Raw genomic sequence first — 24,145 nt, forward strand, 5'->3', positions numbered from 1 at the left:
AAACCACTTTGAGATGATTTGAGCAAGTTACCCTGTTAGAAGCAGCCATCAGATGATGGGTAAACTAAAAGGATGGACATGGTCAACAACAACACTCGAGTAGGATGTGGCCTAGTAACAAAGCTCACTAGGAGCCCAAATATCCCCCGCACCGTTTCACCAAGAGTACCTGCTCATATGTTTTTCCAACCTTCTATTGTCCAGTTTTGGTGATCCTGTGTGAACTGCAGCCTTTTTAGTTTCCTGTTCTTAGGCAAATCCAATTTCTGATGCTTTGGTCTTCGGATGCTTTAGCCCATCTGCTTCAAGGCTCAACGTGTTGTGCACTTGAAGCTTTTCTTCATGCCCTAGTTGGAATGAGTAGTTATTTTAGTTACTGTTGCCTTCCTATCAGTTTGAAGCAGTCCAGCCATTTTCCTGTGACCTCTGGCATCAGTGATGCATTTATGCCCTGAGAACTGTTGCTCACGGGATATTTTCTGTTTCAGACCATCCTCTGTAAACCCTAGAGATAATTGTGTGGGAAAATCCCAGGAGATCACAATACACCACAATCAAAGTTTACTTTGAATTTCCTTTCTTTCCCATTCTGTTTGAACTACTCATACTCAGTTTGAACCTCAACATGTTTACATGCCTAAATGCATTGTTAATACTTAATCAGTCATTGCCAGCACAGACAATATTTGTATTAGTGGGATCCAGTCAAAAAGAAAAACGTAATCCCCCGAGATGAGAAATTTTTATATATTTGCCATCTGACAAGTAGTTCCGATGAAACTGATTGGCCACTGAAATTTCTGATTCCATTCTCCTCCTGCGCTGTATCATCATCCTTCTCCTGGCATTAAATGAATAATCCTAAAACTACTGTCCAACACGTTCCATTTGATGGACGCTTTTATCCAAACACTTGTGGGATGAGATACTTGGCCCCAACTGGAAGTGAACCCTTGACCCCAGTAGCACTGCCAGATCCACTCCACACAGGATCACACTATTAAAAAGACTTTGATATGTGCCTGTTCAACTTCAGCTATCAGCTGCTTGCAATGTAATGTTTCCTAACAGCTGTCACACTGTCAGATTGTCTGTGTGTGTGTGTGTGTGTGCGTAACAAAGAGAGTGATGGCAGCAAGAGCACATGTGTGTCCCGTGGGACAGTCGGAGAGGAGCAGACGGTTGTGTCGTTTCACTGGAAACATATGGTGAAACTCAAGTGTGTAATTTACCTAGGACTATGGGTGGCCCCAAGGAGCACATACACACATGTGTAAGCACACATGCACACAGTGAGAGGGTGTAATTTACCTGGGGCCTATGGGTGGCCCAGTATCCCATTGCACTTGTCATACACACAGACAGCTCAAACACAGTTCACACACGCTGACAGAGATAGAGAGACTGAAACTAATTTCCCCAGGCCTGCAGACAGGAGAATAAGAAATCACACGATGACAGAGATGTTAAGAGATCAGCACTCTGATCCAGTAGAGTGAGACTGTGCTATATTGGCCCAGTGGAAGACATTACCTCAAAATCTCAATCTGTGGGAGTTGCTGCACACCCTCACATCCTCTCCAATTCATCAACCTGCCTGCTTTTCAAGAGCTATCCCACCTTAGAGAGAAAAAGAGATGAAGGTCATGGGAGTACCAGGGAAAGGGAGGAAGACAGATTAGAAGAGCATGTCCCTCCCTGCATTCCTATAGTGTGGTGTGTGGCACTGTAACTATCATCAGGCCTCCATCCTTTGCAGTTGGATGTTATTGAGGGGGTGAGGTTATGTCTCCACAAACCCTTATGCCACACCTCGATTTCACAGCAACCATGAATGGAGTGTATCTAGTTTCAGCATGAGGATTGACAGACAGGTTGCCCCAGACATTTACAGTTGGCACTGTTTAGAGCGTCTGTCTGTTAGGGAGGGCTGGTATGATAGCCTGTCTGCAAGTTACTGTATGTGTCTGTGTGTGTGAGCAAGACACAGAGACAGAAAAAAACCTGGTGTTTGATCTTCTTTCCCAGCCAAAGGGCTTCAACTGCACTCCAGGTGCAGCAGTCAACCTGAGGGCAGGGGAGGCACATACAGTTTAAATCACACACACATACGCACACCGGCAACGTTTCCCTACAGCAGTAACACGGACTATGTAACTTTGTGGTTTACCAGTTCAGTGGTGTCGCCGTGGAATGCTCCTAAAGACTCGGTAATATGCTGCAACGTAAACATTTCTGTTGCCGCCTCCACATGGGAACTTCAGCCTCAAAGAGAAATACCGAAAAAGGTGAAAGGGCCTGCAGGTTCAGTAGGTAGCATAATGACGACACGCAGGACAGGCTCTCAGTCAACTGTATACAGAAGCACATGGAGTTGGTTTTCTTTGCTGCAGGTCACATCTAATTAGGCAGAGAATAAATTAGCCGGAGTAAACACAGTGTGTATAACACTGCACTGATGTGGAAACCTATTTGTTCAACAGGTGCAGAAGATTTGGCAATTCGACTAAAACAATTACAAACCATTAACTTTAGCAGATACACTGTGAATTGCTGTATATCACAGTTAAAGGCTTTCTTCCACTCCATGACCCTAAATGTAACACGAGTCCTCACTCCCTTTATTCCGCTCTATCTCCACACAGGGAATCTGTGTGGTCCATAATGAGCTCAGCAAACATCTGCTACTCCTGTATTAGAGACCATTTTCTCCACATCTCATCCTGTAATATGGAGAAATTAGAGTGCAGGGACTCATTGAGCATGTTTATACACACAGACACACACACACACACACACACACACACGCGCACACACACACTCACAGTGAGCAGACATAACATAAGGAGTCCAAGAGTTTTTATACTACCCAACTGACGCTCTAACATATCATCTCAACACCACAATTTTCCATCCACAACAGTAAAACACTACCGGGTGTCTTTGGTGTGTGTGCTCCTTCAATACCAAGGTTCTGAGTTACGGCTGCCAGGTTTAGCCCATAAACCCCTTAGAACATGAACGGATGGAAAAATCGACCCAAAAAAACATCTCAGTTAACCTGCTTGTTTGGAATGGTCCTGTCATCATTAGTTTAAATAAAACATTATTTGTTTATTTAGCACGGCAGTGGTTTCTCCTCAAAACAGTGCGGGAGTTATGTAACTGCTACGGGAGGCGACTTGAGTAGAGAAACACTGCCACCTGGTGTCACAACTCCAAACAAAGAACACAGACCATAACAAGGCAATGAAATTCAGTTGTAATGCTTTGCAGGATTAATTAGCTTTATTACAGACGATACTTCATCGCATACTGTGAATGTCACAGCTAAAATTAGTGACACTGGAAGAACTCCTCAGCAGACTGATACGCAGACATGAAGAAGACAATGCTTTTACAAATAGAACATCAATATCCATTTTCACTTCTTGTTACATAAAGAGGTGTGGCTGTTGTAAACCACTTGGAATAAGACTTGATTTGCTCCACATCCATGACCGCCTCATCTTCCAATTTTGAAAAGTCTGCACTGATGGTAATAAGAAAAAAAGTTGTTTGTTTCACTTGCTCATCTCCTGCTGGACTTCTTTGATGATTTGCTCCTCCAGTTTGGATGTGTCGTACTCTTTTAGCATGTCATACTCCAGCCACGGCTGTGCCCACTTCTGGGCATGCTCCATCTGTTCTGGGGTCAGGGAGAGGTCGAAGCGGATGCCCTGGATGTTGAACTTAGGCCGTTCCCAGCGTTTAGACCATGGCTTTGGACGCATCCTTACCTTGATCTGGAGGACAGATAAAAACAAGTAATTGTTTTTGGTTCAAAATGCTGCAGTTTTATTCTTGCATCTTAGGTCTGTTAAATAAATAGACTGAACTGGACTGGGCTCAACACTTATCAAATCCCACACATTTGGCCTATTTATTTCAGCACTGCTACAAATAAGACCTGTAGTAATATCAGTAATAATAAATAAAGGTTCATCAAAAATATTTAAAAAAAACATTTGAGTGTATTAGATGAGTTTGCTTTGGAGAAGCCCAACTTGATCCAGTTGTTTCAGTTCACCTTTAAGTTCTCTCACCTTGTTGACAGGCACCTCTCCAGTAGGTGAGAAAGGCACCGGCTTCATTTCAGGGTCCACAGTGCTGTACTCGGGCAGAGCGTCTCTCAGGTACATCAGATTATCGTCTAGTCTTTTCTCCAGCTTCAGCACCTCAATCTTCTGAATACGAGGGTTGTACAGCTCATAGCAGATCTCCACACCTAGGTCAAAAACACAGGCGTACATTATTAAAACATGGGTTATCCCTGATCACCTGGCTGGTGATCTGCAACACCTTTTTTATAGATTTACAACCCAAAGAATAAAGCAAAAACCATCCTAGGCACTCCAAATAAAACCCTTAACATCTTCAGCTCATCCTCTTAACTTTTTATTAGTATCTCAAATCACAGCAGGTCTCAATATCTATCTTGTAAAGCTTCCTTTTAAGTCTCACTGCTAAAAAGTGAGACTAAAAAGGAACTCATATCCACCCTGTTTGCACTCTCTTCTTCTTGTTTGGCTGTTTGACCCTAGGTATCTAAACTCATCTATCCTCACTATCTCTCTACCTCACCTTTCCACCAGTCTCCCTCTCATTCACATGCGTATTTTGTCTTGATTCTACAGATTTTCATTCCTCTTCTCTTCCACCTGCTCCTTACTCTTACTACAAATCATAATGCCGTCTGCGAACAACACAGTTCACAGAGATTCCTGCCTAATCTCATCTCTCAACAATCCGTGATATAATCCCAGAACGCTGCTGTCTTCCTGTCCTTGTGCATGTCCTGGACCATGCTCACATATTTCTCTGCTGCTCCTAATTTCCTCATGCAGTACCCCTGATCCTCTGCATTCAGAAGACATTTCTTACAAAACAAACAAACCTCACCTTGGTTATTAATGATGTTCCTCAGGACAAATGTGGCTCCCAGCCCTTTTCCTCCTCTCTGGATGCAAATGCCAACGAAGCGGTTGCTTTTCCCACTGGCATTTGAATCAGCCATAATCACAGCTAGAATACTCCCTGAAACCAACAAAACTGTTATAAATCTCTACATTCAGGTCAAAATATTCAAATGTCTCAACATGCAGTGGTACTACACCTGACAGTTTAGGTTCTTACCAACATAAAATTCAGGAATGTTGAGCACTTTTCTTCTGCGAATCATGTCTTTCCTCTCAATAGAAAACTTTAAAGGATCTGTTCTCTGTCTAGGAGGGATAAACTCTGGGCTCAAGAACCTAAGGAAAGAGGAGCAGGGGGGGACATGTTACAAAAAAAAGTCTTATTTACGCCCTCATACACACTTTACACAATGTCACTGAAATTTTGCGGTGTCTGCTCTGCAAATGAGCCTCATACTTTCGGAGAGATGCCACAGTCTGTGTCTTGTCTACAATGACAGGTTTCGATGGAGGGACGAATTTCGGCGATTCGCTGTCATTCCCAGCAACACGAAGACACGGAGATGTAGACAGAAACCCTGAAATCGAGAAGAAACTAAGACCGTCTTGTTTCTCATCAGTTAGTTGTAAACATAAGGGTTACGCATGTTATTTTTTTTTTTGGAGAGGTTGTTTCTAGCGTTAGCTCCGTTAGCTCAGAGTGGACACAAGTACGGCGCGTCCAACGACATGTCAGGAAAATACAGTTATATAATAATACAGAAGATTTAAAAAAGTAAATCCATTTACTTACGCTCATTTTGGAGCTGCAAGTTTCGCAGTAACCTCAGTGAGATTATAAATCTGTCCAGCCTTTTAGTGCAGGCTGCCATGATTGACCTTCTGTTGTCGCGTGTGAGACTGTACGGAAGCCGTGTGGGTCAAACGTACTTGAAACGCGAATTCTCCAAGCTGTAATGCGGCAAGTTGCCCACAAGATGGTGAAACTCTTCCTTCATTTGATATCGGTTGGTCCTGACGTGCAATAATAATAATAATAATAATAATAATAATAATAATAATAATAATAATAATAATAATATGTGCTGAGATGGTGACGACATTATTAAGGCGCTAAGTGCTTCACGTGCTGACAGTTAGCTTTCTAGCTATTTCAGTTTTTGCTTAAGTAAAACTTTAGCAATAGCAAAATGTGTCCAAAATAGCATGGCACAGGGCACACCGTACTGATAAAAATCCCACCTCAATTATTTTATATAGAAGAGCAGTGGTTAAAAATAATAATAATTAAGTCAGAAGTATGTAGCATTTGTATGGTCTTTCTCATTATGTTGGAGCTTCTTGTTACAGGTATAACCTATAGGCTGTCGCTATAGTCTGTTATTACTCTGTTTTAAATCGTATTTTATCAGATTGGTCGTTGTAGCTGTCAGATTACGAAAGTAGACGAAAGTAGATATAAAGTGGAAAATAGATATAATATACATAAGTAACATAGACACCTCTGTCAATTAGGACTCAAACATTGCACATTTAAGAAGAAGGAAAAAGACTTCCTAAGCTAACTCTGGCTCTTTGAGACCATGCAGGGGAGCGTCGATCCCGCAGGTGGTGGCCATCCTCCACAACACGCAGTTGGAAGTGTAGTCAGAGAGCTGTGTACGGCTCCAGTCTTGAGTAATCCCAGTCTCAGTCTCACAGCGGTGTGGTGGGAGGCTGAGGAGAAGGCTAGAGACATGGACGCGCACATCTCCTGAATTCATCTCACAGTCTGAACCTCGATGTTTCCGCTGCTGCTGATGCTGCTGGACTTTCTAATGATTCGGAGACAATTTAAAAACGCGAGGCTTCAAGGATGTTCTTCTCAGATGGGACTCTCTCAGCCGTCAGTTTTACGCTCCTCTTGGGAATAACGTGTCTGACCGTACTCTGCGATCTCACCGTGGGCTCTCCAGACCTTTCAGGTTGTGATTTTGTTATTTGTTTTGCAATACACACGAAATACAATCTTGTTTTCTAGACTTTACAAAGCGGCACGTTCTTTTCTTAGAACTTGCTTTTATACTGCGTGACTGCACTTGCGCTCATTTGAAACTTGAGCGTGTTGTGTGCAGAGTTTATTTTTGCCCCCTTGGGAAATGAAACACATCACGAATAACTGCTGAGCACGACTGCCACTATAACTGATTTCAGTGCTGTTTCGCATCAAATTCTCCTCTCGGGACGGCCCGTGCCTGTGGCGTGCTGCAGCATGCACACTCAAATGTTTGCGCAAACCCACTATAGGGCACGACTTAAACATGCGGAAAACACCCTTATGCTTATCTTTAAGGCCTATTCTGACACAGTTTGACCCACATAAGGCACTTCAAACAGGTTCTCTTTTACTAAACCGATCCGACTGTATGGATTAGTCTGGAGGCTGGTTTATCAGCACAGCATAAACCTGCTACACACACACACCATTGATGATGCAGTTGAGATAAATGGAATAATGGTTAATGTGTTACTGGATGGGAACTGTGGTCTAGGCCAGATGCTGCCCTTCTTTATAGATTTACAACCCAAAGAATAAAGCAAAAGCCGACTACAGAGGAAATTTTATGGCTTTTCTGTACTTCATATAAGCTGCAATCAGCTTCAAAGGTAAAAGTGAATATCAGTGCTTAGACCTCAGGAAAGAGTCAAAATTTATACATAAGCCAGTGTGATGGAGGCTGTAAGCCTTTGTGTCTGCTCCTAAAAGGTAGTATATTACTGAATTAAATTATTCTGTGTTGCATTAGTCTGTTGAGCTCTGCTGGGCCCAAGGCAAGTCTGCAGGTTTTGTTTATGGTGCTATAAAACAGAAAGGGAGCTTTGTGATGGTGTTAATTGGCCTCTAATGGGTCTAATGATTGGAATCAGCAGACTAACGCTACGGGGAAAGGTGCTAAAGAGCAGATGCATGTAACGCGTCCCCCGTGTATGATTCTGTGTGCATGTGTCCATGTTGCTGCCTAATTAGCTGTGAAAGACCCTGGTCTAGTGAAGGCTGTTAACAAGCTTTCATTTCTGTAATTAACATGTACACACATACATGTGATGGATGTTAATTTTGTCACAAGTAATAAGACTGAACGGATTACATGGTGGTTAATCAGCCAGCAAGTAAAAACCAAACAAGCAGCTGATTCCATCTCGAGTTCTGCTGCAGGCTTACACGCAATTATGCAAACATAAACGAAAAGCATGTCTGGCAGGAGTTCATTTGCTGAACTCTCAACTTTGGTGCAAATTCACTTCCTCTTGATTCTGAAACCTGTAATTCCTCTGCCCCCAGTGAGACCACTGACCTCTGATCAGTTTTTAGACTCTGCCCCGTAGAGTCATCGTTGCTGACTCCCCAGACGCACAGAAATGCTGACCAGTCTTTCCTGTGGATACGATGAGAAAGAGACTTTTTTCAGAATACCTCAGTGACAAAGAAAACCTTCAAGCCTCACATTCTTGACTAGCTGGATTGTTCTTGGACACCGTGCAGACCTTTTTGATTGACAGGTGCTGCCACCCTGCAGGGTGACAGAAGTTTTGATCTACCATCTGTCAATCAGACCTTTATCAGTCAGATGGTTGAACCAATGATGGTGAGCAATCTGCTCACTTCAGTGGACCTCTGTCTCTGCTTTTAATGAATCTTTTCAAGTGACCATTTGTGGCAGTAGAAGTTTATTTCATTTGCATTTGAATTTGTTGTTAACAACTAAATGTAGCCATAGTTTCATATTTCATCAATGCCATTGAGAGCACTGGTGAAATGGAGGAACAAAAACTATGTTGGTGGGTTATTTAATTCTTCTCCTGCCCTGTAATCATTTTCTATTACAGTACAGCAATCTGAGCAGCTAATTAGAGGCACAGAGTGAGCCATGCAACACTTAAGAGCCTATAGGCTAACAATGGTGTCAGCCTAGCTACTTTATCTAAATTGAAAGTTCACAGAATTCAGTGTAAAACCTTGTCTCCCCATCTTTGTTCACGCTATGGACTGAGCACTCAGCTTGTAATGTAACATCTAACTGCCAAGCCTCTCTTTCCAAAAACGCTTTCTTTGTGCAAATACTAACCACAGTCGTTTTAGTGCCCATTTTCTGGAACCTGAGGACCACATGATTACTGGCTGTTATTTCTGTGTTTCTGTCTCGGTGCCATTACCAGCTGACGTAGGACAGATTATCATTTCTCTCAACACGTAGTTGTGATGCTAAAGCAAAGTGATGAATGCCAGGCTGTTTGGAAAAAGGTCAAAACAATAACAGGAATAAAGCTTTTGCTGCAGCCGTGCCTTTTGGCCTGACGGTTGCTCGCTTTATCTGTAAGCATTTCCAGCAAAACACTCGCATACAATAGCGTATGCTTCTTTTAACTGCAGAATGTTCTAGAGCCGCTACCATTGTTAATGAGATTTTACTGATGATGTTGCCAAAGAGTTACAGTCAAGCCACTTTCTTTCTCTTTTTATGTCTTAACCCCCCACCCAGGCATCCCTTATTTAACCTTACTCAAAGGGAAGTGAGGCTGTTGAGGGGCCAAAGGGTCAACTGAGGTCATCCTATAGTAACCATCAGTGTGTGGTTAGAGGGACCTGCCATCCATCTTGTGCTTTGTTCCCCTGTCGAACCTCACCTCACATGTTTTTCAAAGATGAGCAAGGTAGCGAGAAAGTCACCGCAGCACTGTGTTTTAGGTCATTTTAAAGGGTCATTTCTGGCTTGTGTGATCCATTCGACTTGCATTTAAGGCTTTTAACTGGGACTCTAACTGTGATGTCGACTTTTAAGTTTGTAAAATAACAAATGCCTTATTTAACAAGGAGAAAAGAGCATTCTTTCTTTGAAAGCCAATCAAGGTCCCTTAATTCTTAATCTGCTTTGATTTTTTTAATGGTCCTGGATATGGGTGGCATGCTGAACCCCATGCTCTCCTCTCCAAGCCCCTTCCCCCTCTCCATAGGCTCATCATACCTCCACCACCACTGCTTCTCCTCCCCGCCTCTTTGCTGCCTCTACTCCTCCCTTGGGCTTGCCTGATCACTGTTTCTGTGTCTGCGTGTGTGCCAGGTGAGCTCTGTCTAAACAAATCCTGCCTCCCACTTGTTTTGTCTACTGCGGTGGAGGCAGGCGGCTAGGCGGACAGCAAGGACCTGGCATAAGGCCGCTTTTCTCTCGAGCTGAATAGCGAGAGGTTACACGTCTCTTCAGAAGAATGGTTTCTGTGAATGATTTTCCCAAAGGAGCGACTCAAGTACAGGGAGCTCACACACACAAAAGTTTAAACCAAAGTCCTCTCTTGATTTCATCTTTTAAATCCACTTATATGCCGAGTGGTTGAATAGGGATATGACTGGGTTTATAGCACGTTATCACATCTGAATGATGCTTTGAGTCTACTTATAGGATCCAAATCCTTTTTCGGTCTTTTAAAATCACAAGCAAACATTCAAAACTAAAGCTGGTTGTTTTACATTTAGTTTAGGTCCTGACGCAGCTCTGACACAGAGAATATGTTCATATATGAGAAGCATAAAATGTTGGCTGCAAATCCACATACACCACAGTCACAGTTTTAGGAAATAGGAAACTAAAGTGGGTGCAGAAATCTTGGGGATATAATGTAGATAACTTCTGCCCCTGTATGCATTTATGGCAGAGTGCGTGGGGTGTGTGTGTAATTTAAGATGGAAGTCTGGCCTGGCGCAACATGGATGTGATGAAAGACATGACCTACCATGTAAGTTCCTCCCCCGGGATACAATCAGTACATAAACAAACACACGCATAAGGCAGAGCTTGACATCACACAGGGGAACAACAAAGTGGAGCTGGAGATGAGAGATGGCTGTTTACAACAGGAAGCAAATCTTCTCCTCCGCTAATTTAAGACTGGCATGAGGAAATTAAATTTTACCACATCGCAGTGCAACAAACTGAGAAAACTCTGTTCTGTTTTGCTGTGGCTGTGATTAAAAGTGGCTTGTTGAGATGTAAATAAGACTTTAAGCTTTTCTTTTTGCATAAATCAAATTCCTTATCAGCTTTTGTTTTTAAACCCACAATCCCCTGAAGGTGTTTTCAAATGAAAAGAAAAGACAAAGCAATGAATTAAAATAAAGTGCTGACATGATTAATGTTTCTATGTGTGCTCACAGGACGAATAGCCTTAAAGGTGAGCTTTGCGTTAGTCAAGTAGTGGCATATGGGCTCATTAACACGATCCAGTAAAAATGAGTTATTGTGTCATTGCCAAAAGATGCATTGGAAGCGATCGTATCCTGAGTGAGGTAATGTGTAATAAATGTTTTGGCACCTTTTGAGGTAATGTTATGCTAAATTAAGTAGTAGAGGATGGAGTGTTAGTAATGTTGTGGTACCACCCAAAGAACAGACACACAGTAAGCAACAGTGGTGACGGCATTCTCACCAGGTCTGACTAGAATTAATGATTGCATTTATTTCTGGGCAACCTTTTTTCTTTTACACAGCAGAAGCACACAATGACATTTTATCTCAGTAATCTGTTTAAAAATTTCACTTGGAACTGGAACAAATGGCACATGGCTGAAAACACAATGAAATAAGAATGAAACTGAAGACAATTAATAATCAGCAGAACTTAGGAAACCAAAAACACAAAACACTGACATGTGAAGGAGTGAAGCTTATTCAGCAGCACAGCGGTGCACACACACAAAAACAGAGAACATATTGGGAGATTTTAGAATTCAGAACTATAGTTTTCCTTTGCTAGAGTTGACACTGACAGTAAGTCATTTACACTGATGCTCAATATCTTGTACGAACTGTGGCTTTCTCCATCACTGTCAGTGTTACTGAATGACAATATGATGAATTGCTGAGCGGTGGAGCAGTAATACATAAGGTAGGGCCCCTTGCAGTACAACTACTGTGGCCTAATCACCAGCATGTCCAGACACACATGAGCTTTCCAGAGGATGTGTATCTCCTGCTAATATATTCAGGAGCTCCTCCAACTACAGGATATAACAGTTAAGCAACAATTAATTACAAGATTAACTTCAGCAGTGCTTATTCTACCCTTGAGAGTGGGATGTAATTAAGAAAATTTACCTACTCTCTAACTGCTTAAATCAACTTATCTTTCAAACATCAGATCACACCCGCACCTGTAAGTATATATTCTGCATTTGTCATATGCTCCCAGGAACTTCAAGATATAAAGAGTCTGGAAGGGCTCGGGCTGGTTTTGCAGTTCCTGGGTCCAAACGAGTCAGAAGACAGTTTAGTAAAACACTTTAGAATTTCAGAATCAGAATCAGAATCAGAATACTTTATTGATCCCTGGGGGAAATTATTTTTTGTTACAGTGCTCCATTTTAAACCAACATTAAGACAAGACAGACAATACGCTAACTAAGAATAGTACAATATATACATATATATACATACATACATACATAAGTCACTTATAAATAAATAGTTGGAAAAGAAACATGTGTAGCTGTAGCAGCAAACAGTGTGTTAAGTGGATGCGTTGTACAGGGAGATGGCCACAGGCAGGAATGATTTCCTGTGTCGTTCAGTGGTGCTTTTCGGTAATCTCAGTCTCTCACTGAACGAGCTCCTGTGACTGACCAACATGTCATGGAGTGGGTGGGAATTTCATATTTGACTTGACATTACCCACATAACACAGCTGGGTTAAAAGCGCTGCGCATTATGTTTAGAGGTCACGGGCCTCCTAGTGACAGGAATTATTTTCCTTTTCCTTTTTTCTGTTATACGTATAACGGGACATGAATGTTCATATTAATTAATCATTTTAATTAGGGCTGCCACGATTAGTCGACTAGTCACGATTACGTCGACTATCAAAATCGTCAACGACTGATTTAATAGTCGATGCGTCGTTTGAAGCTTTGTAAGATCACAAAAGATGCAGGAATAAGTAGTAGTATTTAAGAGTGTAATAATGGACTGAAACAGAAGATGGCAGCACTGCATGTACAAGGATGTCAGCTGCCGTTAAACCCCGAAGAAGAAGAAGTAGCTCTGTCCCAGAATTCATAGCGCAGCCCAGCTCAGTTTCCAACAATGGCGTCTGGGTCAAAAAATAAACGTTTAACATATTTTCAAGCGAGAATGTAACTGTGTAAACCTCAAATATCTGCTCAGTTTATCAAGACACCACATATTTTGAAAAGCGCTCCGATGTCTGTTACCCACTAGCTCGATAGCTAGCTGGGGGCAAAGCTCACTAGAGCCCGTGAGAACCCCGAACTCCGGGCAAATTGTTTTCAAACCCACCGCGTCTGTCGCTACTCAGGTTAAACATATATAAGTCACTTAGATAACTTAAAAATGTTATTGTTTGGCTTCTTTATAGTATTTCATTTATTCCTGAGTAAGTCAGTTTGGCTGAGATTAAAGTTATAGTTTTTACACAGCTGAATAAATGTCAAGCAGACAACTGATTATCAGAAGTGTGAGATGCTGGAGAATATACTCCAGTGTCCCGTTATATTTTAGATAGCAAGGAGTTTATTAAACTTCACCGAAACAATCTGCAAATTTCATTAAAATTTCATAAACTATCATCTTGCCTTTATTTTTAGTTAACACCCAAACACCCTAACACTTAAAGCTGTAAGCTAATGATAGTTATATAAGAGCAGATGCATGCTGGTGCAATAAGCTGTACGTTTTACCTTCAATGGATGCATGATCTGATTAGTATCGATGACTAGTCGACTATCAAAATAATCGTTTGTGGCAGCCCTAATTTTAATACAAAAAGACTCGGAATGCTCTAAATGTTCAGTTTCTTTCTGTGTGATGTTGGTGAGAGCAGATATCTTTAGTATGGTCATCTTACACTACTGTCACACTAGGAAAAACTAGTAAATCCCTGCATGAACAAAATAATTGTGCAGCGAACTTGCAGTCTTGTTATCTTTTAAAATGGTTTCTTGTCATTTGCTGTTTTCAAAGGAAATTTGCTGTTTTAAGATGGCAACAAAATGGCACAGCCATCAGTCTGCTTGTGTTTGGGACTCAGTGGGTCAACTTGGCAATTAAATGCAGTCTGTTTGTGATAATATGGTGATTAACTGTGATAAACTGGTAAAAATTGTAAATCTGTTGACATCTGTTGCAAATCTTTTGCAATCGCATGTGCAGAGCCAGAAACTCGTGGATTTGAAACAGAAATTCCTTCATAGTGACGTAGTTGCTGACTTTGACTTTAATAGATGACTGAAGCCCGCAGTGTTATCAAATCAAATCAAATCACTTTTTATTGTCACATCACATGTGCAGGCACACTGGCACAGCACATGCGAGTGAAATTCTTGTGTGCGAGCCCCACAAGCAACAGAGATGTGCAAACACAACAACACAAACGAGCAAAATACAAGAATGGCCAACCTGAAACTAATAAATATATGTACAATATATAATAGTGTATGCATTTCTGGATGTGTATACTAAATATTTTCCTACGTGTGTGTGTGTGTGTGTGTGTGTGTGTGTGTGTGTGTGTGTGTGTGTGTGTGTGTATACACATTTTTACAAATTAAATAGTAAAAAAATAAAATAAAATAATAATAATAATAATAATAATAAAATATATAAAATATACAGAGTTGAATATGTGCAAAACAGTGGCATTACTGTACAGTGTGGAGTGCATAATGTTAAAGTTCCAGTAGTGAAGCTGAGGTGTCTATGACGTGTTCAGCAGTCTGATGGCCTGATGGAAAAAGCTGTCTCTCAGTCTGCTGGTACGGGACCGGATGCTGCAGAACCTCCTTCCTGATGGAAGCAGTCTGAACAGTTTATGGCTGGGGTGACTGGAGTCCTTGATGATCCTCCCCGCTTTCCTCAGGCACCGCTTCCTGTAGATGTCTTGGAGGGAGGGAAGCTCACCTCCAATTATCCGTTCAGAGCACCGCACTACTCGCTGGAGAGCTTTGCAGTTGTAGGCGGTGCTGTTGCCATACCAGGTGGTGATGCATCCAGTGAGGATGCTCTCAATGGCACAGCGATAGAAGGTCCTGAGGATGCGGGGGCTCATGCCGAATCTTTTCAGTCTCCTGAGAAAGAAGAGGCGCTGCTGCGCCTTCTTCACTGTTTTGTTTGTGTGTACTGACCACGTAAGATCCTCAGCCAGATGTACGCCAAGGAACCGGAAGCTGCTCACTCTCTCCACAGCAGCGCCGCTGATGGTGATGGGGGTGTGTACTTCTCTGCACCTCCGGAAGTCCACTATCAACTCCTTTGTCTTTGCGACGTTGAGGGTGAGATGGTTGTCTTGACACCAGTGGGTCAGGGCGCTGACCTCCTCCCTGTAAGCCGTCTCATCACCGTTGGTGATAAGACCCACCACTGTAGTGTTGTCCGCAAACTTCACAATGATGTTGGAGCTGTTAGTGGCTGTGCAGTCGTAGGTGTAGAGTGAGTACAGGAGAGGGCTCAGTACACACCCCTGTGGAGCACCAGTGTTCAGTGTGATGGGGGATGAGGTGATGCTGCCCAGTCTGACCACCTGGCGTCTGTCAGACAGGAAGCTAAGGATCCAGCTGCAGAGGGAGCTGCTCAGTCCTAGATCCTGCAGTTTCCTGTCCAGCTTCGAGGGAACGATGGTATTGAATGCTGAGCTGTAATCTACAAACAGCATCCTCACATACGTGTCTCTCTTCTCCAGGTGTGACAGGGCAGTGTGTAGTGTCAGGGCTATGGCATCATCAGTGGACCTGTTGTGGCGGTATGCAAACTGTAGAGGGTCCAGTGAGTCGGGTAGTGCAGAGCAGATGAAGTCCCTGACCAGCTTCTCGAAGCATTTGCTTACGATGGGGGTCAGGGCTACAGGTCGCCAGTCGTTCAATGAGGAGATGGTGGAGGATTTGGGTACAGGGACGATGGTGGCCATTTTGAAGCAGGCTGGGACTACAGACAGAGAGAGGGAAAGGTTGAAGATGTGCGTGAACACTCCAGCCAGCTGAGCCGCGCATGACCTGAGGACGCGGCCGGGAATCCCGTCCGGACCAGTAGCTTTGTTAGTTATTCTGTGAATGAAGGGGGCTTAATAACACAAATAATGGTCATACTTTTTCCTTTTTGGGCTCTTTGAGTTTTGCAGGTAGATTCGAGTAGTGATGATGAACATCACACGTTTTTCTCTGGGGTCTGAATCAAAAGAGCCAAAGCTGTGTGAAAGCAAACTCAGCAAAATACTGTGACGGACTGTTATCTGTGTGTTGACTGAGGGCTTATATTGGCTGCTGACGAAAAAAGAAGAAGAAGAAAAACACTATAATTTTACCATGTTGGTGTTGCTTTTTCAAACAACGCCTGTCTCAATCCTGATTTTAGGCTGAACTTCATAATTAAATCCGGGCTGAATTTTAAATTACTAATGTTGGCCGAGAAGGAAGTCTGACTAGCAGCTGAGAATCGAGGTTTTTTATCAGGAGAGAACTTCTCGTCCAGTCAGCTGTGAATACTGCACCATAATCGTTATTTTGTATAGATTTCTCTCAGTACGTAAAAACACCCAAATGGCCCAATCAGACGCTGAGCTGGATGGTGTTATAGTAATAACTGTTATTGGGGAGAGAAGAGAGGGTCTAATTCCATTTAGCTGAAAAGATGTATATATACACATTGCAGGTGTGCGTTTCTACTTGCCCTTTCTTGCATTAGGGAGAGTTAGAAGATCCAAAGAAAACACACAGAAACTTGTGAAGAAGATTCTTGAGTGGCACCCTGGCGTTGCTGTATGCAGCTGCACTTACAAAACTATCTACAGATCTCTGTGTCTATTTAAGCTCTAATTAAACAATAAATTAACAATAATAATTCATATTTCCAATACAGCCACAGGCTGTTTTACAGAAAAAGTCTTTTGAGTTGTGTCTTCTGCTGCTAGTACATAGGGTTGGACAGTTTACATTGAGCTGTAAATAAACAGCAGCATGTGGGGAGGAAAAGGCTGAAGGGTGTTGGCACTGGCTATTATTATGCTCTAAACAAGCAGGAAGACATGCTCACATGCAAAAAGATACAAGACAAAAAAAACCCTGTCACTCTTTATTATTTCTGTGACTTGAAAAATGTTAGCCATGCATTGATGCCTCCTCTGTCTTTAAGTCTGTTCCCTGGGTGCTGATTTGTGCTTGGCTCAAGAGTTGATATCTCGTTCCATCCATCCACCCATGAGCAGGTTGCTATAGTAGAGAAAAGGAAACAATTTGAGCAGCGTTTCTTCCTTTTATAGTTTGAAACCCTTGGAGGCTAAGAGAGAGACAGAGGGCACAGAGCGATGGAGAGGTAGAGAGGTGGGGCACCGAAGGGCCAGTCAGAACAAGGAGGCATTGTGTAGCCCCCCAACTGTGTTGGACTGACAGTCTGCATTACAGCACGCTACAGCAGCCTGCTCCCCAAAGCACTGCTAATCTGTTGCTTACTGCCCCTCTGGCCAGCTCAGGTAAAGGGGGAGGGAACCAGAGACGGGAGGAGACAGATTCCACGCGTTTTCCCCTAAGCCAAATAAATTTTTACCACCCAAACCTAGATTGTGTTTGTTGCTCTTTCAGCACAATTTAATCACAATAATAAAAAAAGAAACAAAAATGTGTGTAAAGTACAGACTGGATTTTCTTCAATAGCATTCAATGGCATTTGTAACTGAAGCTCTTTATAACTAAAACAAAGTAGGTTTCACCTTCAGTCTGTCCCTGCAGATCTGTCTGACTTTTTTGTAAAGGGAAAGGGATCTCCTTCCTAAGTGCCAGTGGACATCCTGCAGATGGTTTTTACTTTCGCAGTTCTTCTGAAGTTGTTCTGTTGCTTGTTTTCACAGAACACCCCACCAGATAAGCTTGTTAATTCCCTCCAAAAAGCTCAGCCTTTCAGTGCCCACCCACTCCTATGCTTTTTTCTTTTTTTCCCTTTTTTTAAGGGAAATATTTCTCTTTTTTGCCAAGCACATGCCTGAACTGTGATAGAGGTATGTGGTCTTGCTGTTAATGCATTAAGACTGACGATTGCTTTTGGAGGGAGTTTTGTGGGCTTTTGAGAAAAATAAAGAAGGATGAATGTAATACAGCAATTTGCAGGATTATAGCCTGCCAGACAGCCAGGCTGTTTTGATGGTGTTGCAAAAGGGTTTGTTATTTTTAATGCAAGAGTATTTTCAGCTTAGACAGCGTTAGGAAACTAGTTGATGGAAAGAAGGCTTAGAAGGAGAATTTTGACTGTACATTTCATTCTCATTTTAGGATGACTATTATAACGTACTATCATTTAAAATAAATTTTTTTTTACTAATGTCAAGAAAGATGTGAAACTTCACTCAAAAATAAAAGTAAAGCTTAATTAACTTCATTAATTTGGCTGCTGTGTTTCAGTTTCTATTTTGTTGTAATAACACTGTTTATTGACTCAGTCAGAGCTGAGCTCAATAAATCTTAAGCAGATAACAAAAATATCATTTTGTTGGTAATACCGTAACTGGTTAAAAGTGTAGTTTAAAGTAACATGACATTGTAACTCTTCAGCAGTCTGCACACTATTGTTGTATAGTAAAATTGAAATTGAAAAGAATTAGATGTATCTCAGGCTGAGCTTTGAAACTACTTGCTTCAAGTTCGGATCGGAAAGGAAATCAGTGGTATCGCGCATCACTAGTAAATTGTACTGGAAAGTGTGTTTTGATATCATGCATTGAAACCATTTTCTTGCAGATTTTACAAGTAAGCACGTACTGGACTCTTTTGTTTTTTTTAGATGTCTAATTCTTTGTAGCCAAACCACTTTCATATTATTCAAGTAGCTCTCTTTTTAGGTACTACACAGGCTGACACTCTGCTCTTGCTCTCAGACATGCCTGGGCTTGTGTTGTTGTTCTGCAGAAAAACATCACTACATCCTATCATGAGAAGGTTTTTAATAATGCATTAATATATTTTACCTTTGTCATGTATAGTATGATATGTAAAGGCCCCATCCAGGAGACAATTTTTCTAACTTAAATAATATTTAATGAATAAGACTGAAAAAAATCTTCTTAAACATGACTTTAATGTATGGTTTGATTCTAGAGCTGTAAAAACAAAAATTCTTGCTTTCTATTTCTTTCTTTCTTTTAGTTTTTTGGATAACAAAAAAGCTTAATTATGTCCATTACCATGATGACCATGAGTCCATTACCATGAGAGCATTGGCCTACTGATAAAGTTTCCCTGAGGACTCCTAACCTTCTAAGTGTATGCTAATTCAAGTGTTAATATTGACGTTCGTATTTTTGAAGAGCGATAGTTTTGCTGCTCTGTTGAAATTTGGACACGTTTCTTTGAAGTTTCCACGCTGTATAGCCAATTGTTACAAATTGTCATAAGTATTCTTGTCTAGCCTTCTCTCTGGCAGTTTAAATGAGTGCAATGAATTGTCTCAGTGGTGACCTCACTGTCAAAAGCTCACTTGTCCAAGCCTCAGGCTACAACTGCTCCAACCAGCAGTCACTTAAATCCAATCTGCTGTGATGATGGTGACTGAGGAAGGATACATCTGTCGTTCACTTTGTGACGATGAAGCTTACACACTGATGCATCTGTCTGGTGATTAGGGATATGCACTGTGACTGCCACCCAACTCTTCCAGACCGTAAAAGTGACCATTAAAATGACAGATCTGCCCTCCTCTGGTTCTGTCTGTCCATATTTTTCTCCATCTGCATGCAAAAGCCAGAGATATTCCCGGAACCCCAGTGCCCCTCACTCCTTCACCCTTCAACCCCATATTCCATCCCACCGTTTAAAAAGAAACACACATGCTCTGAAGCTTGGAGTGGAAGTGTCCTCCTGCCTTGTGCCCTTTGACCCTCTGAGGTCACAAAAAGAGGCACGTGCTGACAGAGGTCATGGGAGTGTCCAGTATTTGGGTTTTGATGATTCCCTAAGGCAGACTTAGCGGCCACTGTCATGCCGTGAGGACATCCCCAAGCTGAGAGATTTATACCCATTCAGCACCCTCGGGACATCTTTAGACAGCAGACCCACAGGTGGACGTCCTCTGATTGTCTGCAGGGGTCGGCTCTTGTCAACAATCTAAAATATCAAGCGTGACCTCGTTGCTAAGATGACTTTAGCTGTCAGGGCACGCTCCTCCTGTGCTTTCATATAAAGCAGACTGTCCAGTGTGGGGTTTTTTCTTTCCCTTATTGTGATAAACAAGCAAGAAAAAGAAGTTGTTGCAAACTCCTTGTCCCTCCTGGCATGTGCATGACTTAGCATGTGACATTCCTCGCTAGATCATTCATTTTAGTAGCATTTTATGCACCCCTGGAAGAGTGGGATTCATGCCTCTATTAGAGTTTAAGCGACTTGCAGAGTTTCAGGCCGTAAAACGCAGACACATCATTATAAGCCTGCCAGTGTGCTGCTTTTGGATTCATACATCATGCTGTGAACAAATAAATGAGCTGTGTTCGGAAAGGCTGGGGGCAGAGCGGGCTGTAGACGTTCGTTTGTTTACTTATACATGAGTCTGTTGGTTTAAATGTGAGTGTGCGTGTGTGTGTGTGGCTGCTTGTTTGTGTGTGAAGGTGTTAAAAAGATAAGCTATCACCGGGAGGAGGAAAGGACCAGGAGAACAGAGTGTTTGTGTTTGTGTGTCTGGTTTTAATGACTTCAGCTGCTTGGTTTCTGGTCTCTCTCTCTTTCTCTCTCTCTCTCGTTTGAGGGGAGGAAGGGTAGATGTGTAAGCAACTCCGATTTTCAAAATAAGGCGACCATTGCCCGAGGGTATTGATACACACCATGAGGCCAACCCGTGCTGTTATTTTTAAAAAGTGGGATAAACAAGTTAGCACACAGACCTTTTCTTCCCTCTGGATTCCAAACCAGAGAATTTTGTGCACCAGTGAAACTGATCAAAGCACAGGAATTTTTTTGTTTGCTTTTTTTTCACATCTGTCTAAAATGTTAGAATCAGTGTTGCATTTACCCATATGCTCACAGTTTTGCCACTGTGTAAAAGACAAGTAAGAAACACACACAAGCATACCCACAGTTGAATGTCATGCTTATAAATCTTAATGCAGCAAAACCCTCAGCTTGTCTTCTAACATCAGTTTACCCACTCTTTATTTTCTCTCTCCTTAGGTTTTCTTTCTCTTTTTGCCACACGTTCTCCAATTTCATTAGCTATTGTTTGATCAGTCAAACAGCAAAACTAAATGTAGTGCACACAGCGTATGTAAAGTGCATGTCTGTTAACATGCTCAGGAAAGGCAACACTGCACCGGTTAGACCTCAGTCACACAGACCTTGAGACTGGTCGGCGGCCCCTTTGCGACAGCCAGTTGCTAGGGAACAATGGGAGCAGCTGGCTAGTTAAATGTGTTGCAAAGAGGATGTGGCTGCAAAAACCTCTTTGGGATTGGTTTGATTCATAGCAGATTAATTGAGGAATGCATTTTTTAAAATCCAAATCAGAACAGTTTAGCAGTGAGGACTGTACATGGCATGTTTACAAAAGCAGTTCGGCACTTTTCCTTGACATTATATTTTTGTGGTGCGGATGCCATTATGTGTGTGTTTTTAGTAGCATCCATGTGAACATTTGCTCATTTATCTAGGTTGTTTTTGATATAATTTAGTAACTTAGTTTGCCTTACCCAGCTGTAGTAGCAGAAGATGGCCTGAAGATGTGATTTACAACTAATGGTTGTTTTACGACTCTGCTTAAAAAGAATTAAAATATGAACTAAAAAATGCAATGTTGTTGTGCATATACATTTTTAATTTTTTTTACTTTGATATTTAAAAAAATGTTGAGATAAGTTAAATATTTTAGCCTTTGAAACTCTACTACGAGTAATCCTTGAAGGGCTTTTCTGAACTGAGGGGTATATGTCATAATATAGGTGTGCTTGTAGAACAAAGCGACTGGGTGTGCATCAGTAGTTAGTGAAGGTGGTCTTTGTCTATCTACTGTCTACCATTGAAAAAACCTAAAAAAACCCTCTTCCAATGGTCATTAAACCACGTCTTTAACGATATACACTGAGGTGACAAGACTCGTCATTAAGGGTACAGGGGTGGTCAATAACTCTCGTCTTTATGGGAGAAAGAGTTAAGCAATGTAAACAAACCTGGCAGAGAATCTTACTATAAATCAGATACATTTTCAATAGAATACAATTACAAGACTGGAGATAGTAGGACTTTCTTGAGAATGACCATCGATTTGCGAAAGACTTGAAGTAAAACAACATAAGTCAAGAATTTGGAGGGTTTGTCTTTAGTTGTTCATAACACAGTTAAAGCAAGAATCTGGAGAAATCTTTGTAATCCAAGTAGAAATTGTAACTGTCCTGTGCTCGTTTTGCAAATTGTCGCATGTTGCATGGTCATAATTCAAGTAGCAGGAAGAGCGGGACTATCTGGGTTGTTGTCAATGCACAGTTTAAAAGCAGACTCTGTGATGGATTTGATGAGAAATTTGCACATCTTTGAATGCCAAGTAGTGCATTTAGAGACTCATAAGGCAAGACACTTTATGCACATACATACTGGTTTTCCTGCAGTCTGGACTTGTCACAAGTCCGCAAGACATTTACTGCATCATGAAAATGAAAAGTAGGACAAAAGAAATAGTTCAGCAGCTGAAACTTCATATCAAACATTTCACTTTTAAAACAGCAGTTTGTCTCCTTCTTATGGCGTGTTGTTAAAAGAAGAGGTGATGCAACACAGATATGAGCTCATTCCAACATTTTTGAATATGACTTTAAAGAAAAACACAGCTTCCAACAACCAATGAAAAGGTGTCAATATTTGATCATTTCTAGGCTTATCAGTCAAAAAGACATTCTGTTTCCCAACTATTTTCAAGAGGAGCGGTATTTCAAAGTCATGCTCTGCTCCGGGCCTTTGCATCTCATCTGTCGTTTAGGAAATGTAATTACTACAGGGCCTAAAGCCACCAGCATTGGCCTTTGGACCTCTGCTGCCACATCCTGTGAGTGGTGGCTTTTAGAAGCTCTGTCTTCCTCTCTCCATACAGCTTTCTTCCTCAGCAAAAAAAAAACGGTCATTGTTTTTCTGTTCTTGTTTATTTAAACCACCATAAAACATTAAATTATTAAGCTCCTTCTCCAGCATTCATCTTATTCTTTGCTTCCCCCCCTCTTCATTCTCTTCTTCCTCTTTTCAAGTACCAGACTTCTCCAGAGCAGTGCTGGAGTGTGGCCCGTGTCTTTGAGGCAAACCTCATCTCTTCCCCGAAATTACCACTTAAAGGGAATTCCTTTTCCAGCAAGCGAGCCTGCAGCCCTCCATCTTTGAACATTTGATGGTTTGATAGCTATAATTTGCTTAAAATAACACCAATAAATTTATGAAGCGGCAAATAAATGCCTAATGCACCAAGATGAAACGCAATACAGCCTTTCATGCTGTAGCGCTCGGGAATGTCTTTATTATTTAGTTTCTGTGGAATGTTTTTTTGAGGTCTTGTTACAAATATACTTTATCATATGTGAATGTTCTTGCACTTTTAGCTTATAGTTACAGCCTGTCAATTATCTCTAAAGTACAGTTTAAGCAATCACTTTTGTGGCATTAGGCTAAGCTGTAATCTCACAATTTTCTGCAATGTTATACATACTCGCCCAGTACAAGAGGATTTACATTACTGCACAAGCACCATAACACTGACTTAAAGGAGTAAGCAGCTAAAAAAGAAGCAGCATTAATGGTATTATAACACGTTGGTAGCATTTGCAATACTTCTGTCTTTCTTCAGGCCTGGCCAATAGGAAAAAGCGGCGTCTTTCAAAAACCGGGGAAAGCCCTGAGCATTAGTAACTGACAGACTTTGTAGTCGAACCGCTCCCCCTCTCTTTTATTCACCTCCACCTTCCCCTCAGTTCATGTCAGAAGTACCTGTCGTGCTCATTCTTAGCAGACACTGAACACCCCAGCTTAGTGTACCAAAAGTGAATTAGTTAGCTTCCTCTTAGGCTGACCTGAAAGGTGAGACAGGTAAGATTTCAGCTGAGGCTCCAGCTTGTGTGAGAGCACTTTATATAAGCTTTTCATCAGTTTGTACAAGACATGAAGGCAATCTTTTAAGCTTGTTTACCCACACCCAGGTGTAAATTAG

The 24,145-nt window shown here is 41.7% G+C and overlaps 2 protein-coding genes across 2 annotated transcripts in view; one reads left to right on the plus strand and one right to left on the minus strand.

Annotated features, from left to right (window-relative positions):
- Window positions 1–3,260: 3,260 nt before the first annotated feature.
- On the minus strand, window positions 3,261–5,884 carry mrpl19 (mitochondrial ribosomal protein L19). The gene is made up of 6 exons (XM_085381265.1): window positions 5,752–5,884; window positions 5,416–5,536; window positions 5,176–5,294; window positions 4,942–5,076; window positions 4,086–4,267; window positions 3,261–3,785 (listed from the first exon to the last, which is right to left on the minus strand). Exons 1-6 carry the CDS (start codon window positions 5,828–5,830, stop codon window positions 3,564–3,566), a joined length of 858 nt encoding a protein of 285 aa, XP_085237391.1. The 5' UTR covers window positions 5,831–5,884; the 3' UTR covers window positions 3,261–3,563.
- Window positions 5,885–6,255: 371 nt separating this feature from the next.
- Window positions 6,256–24,145, plus strand: part of eva1aa (eva-1 homolog A, regulator of programmed cell death a) — a 77,091-nt gene continuing 59,201 nt past the window's right edge. The window contains exon 1 of the mRNA XM_085381263.1: window positions 6,256–6,922. Within this exon, the coding sequence (XP_085237389.1) occupies window positions 6,814–6,922 (109 nt within the window). The 5' untranslated portion in view covers window positions 6,256–6,813. The remainder of the gene's footprint in view (window positions 6,923–24,145) is intronic.

The sequence above is a fragment of the Rhamphochromis longiceps genome, linkage group LG15, assembly GCF_057381845.1.
Source record: "Rhamphochromis longiceps isolate RC_006_pf linkage group LG15, R_longiceps_female_GT1.1, whole genome shotgun sequence".
Lineage (NCBI taxonomy): Eukaryota > Metazoa > Chordata > Actinopteri > Cichliformes > Cichlidae > Rhamphochromis > Rhamphochromis longiceps.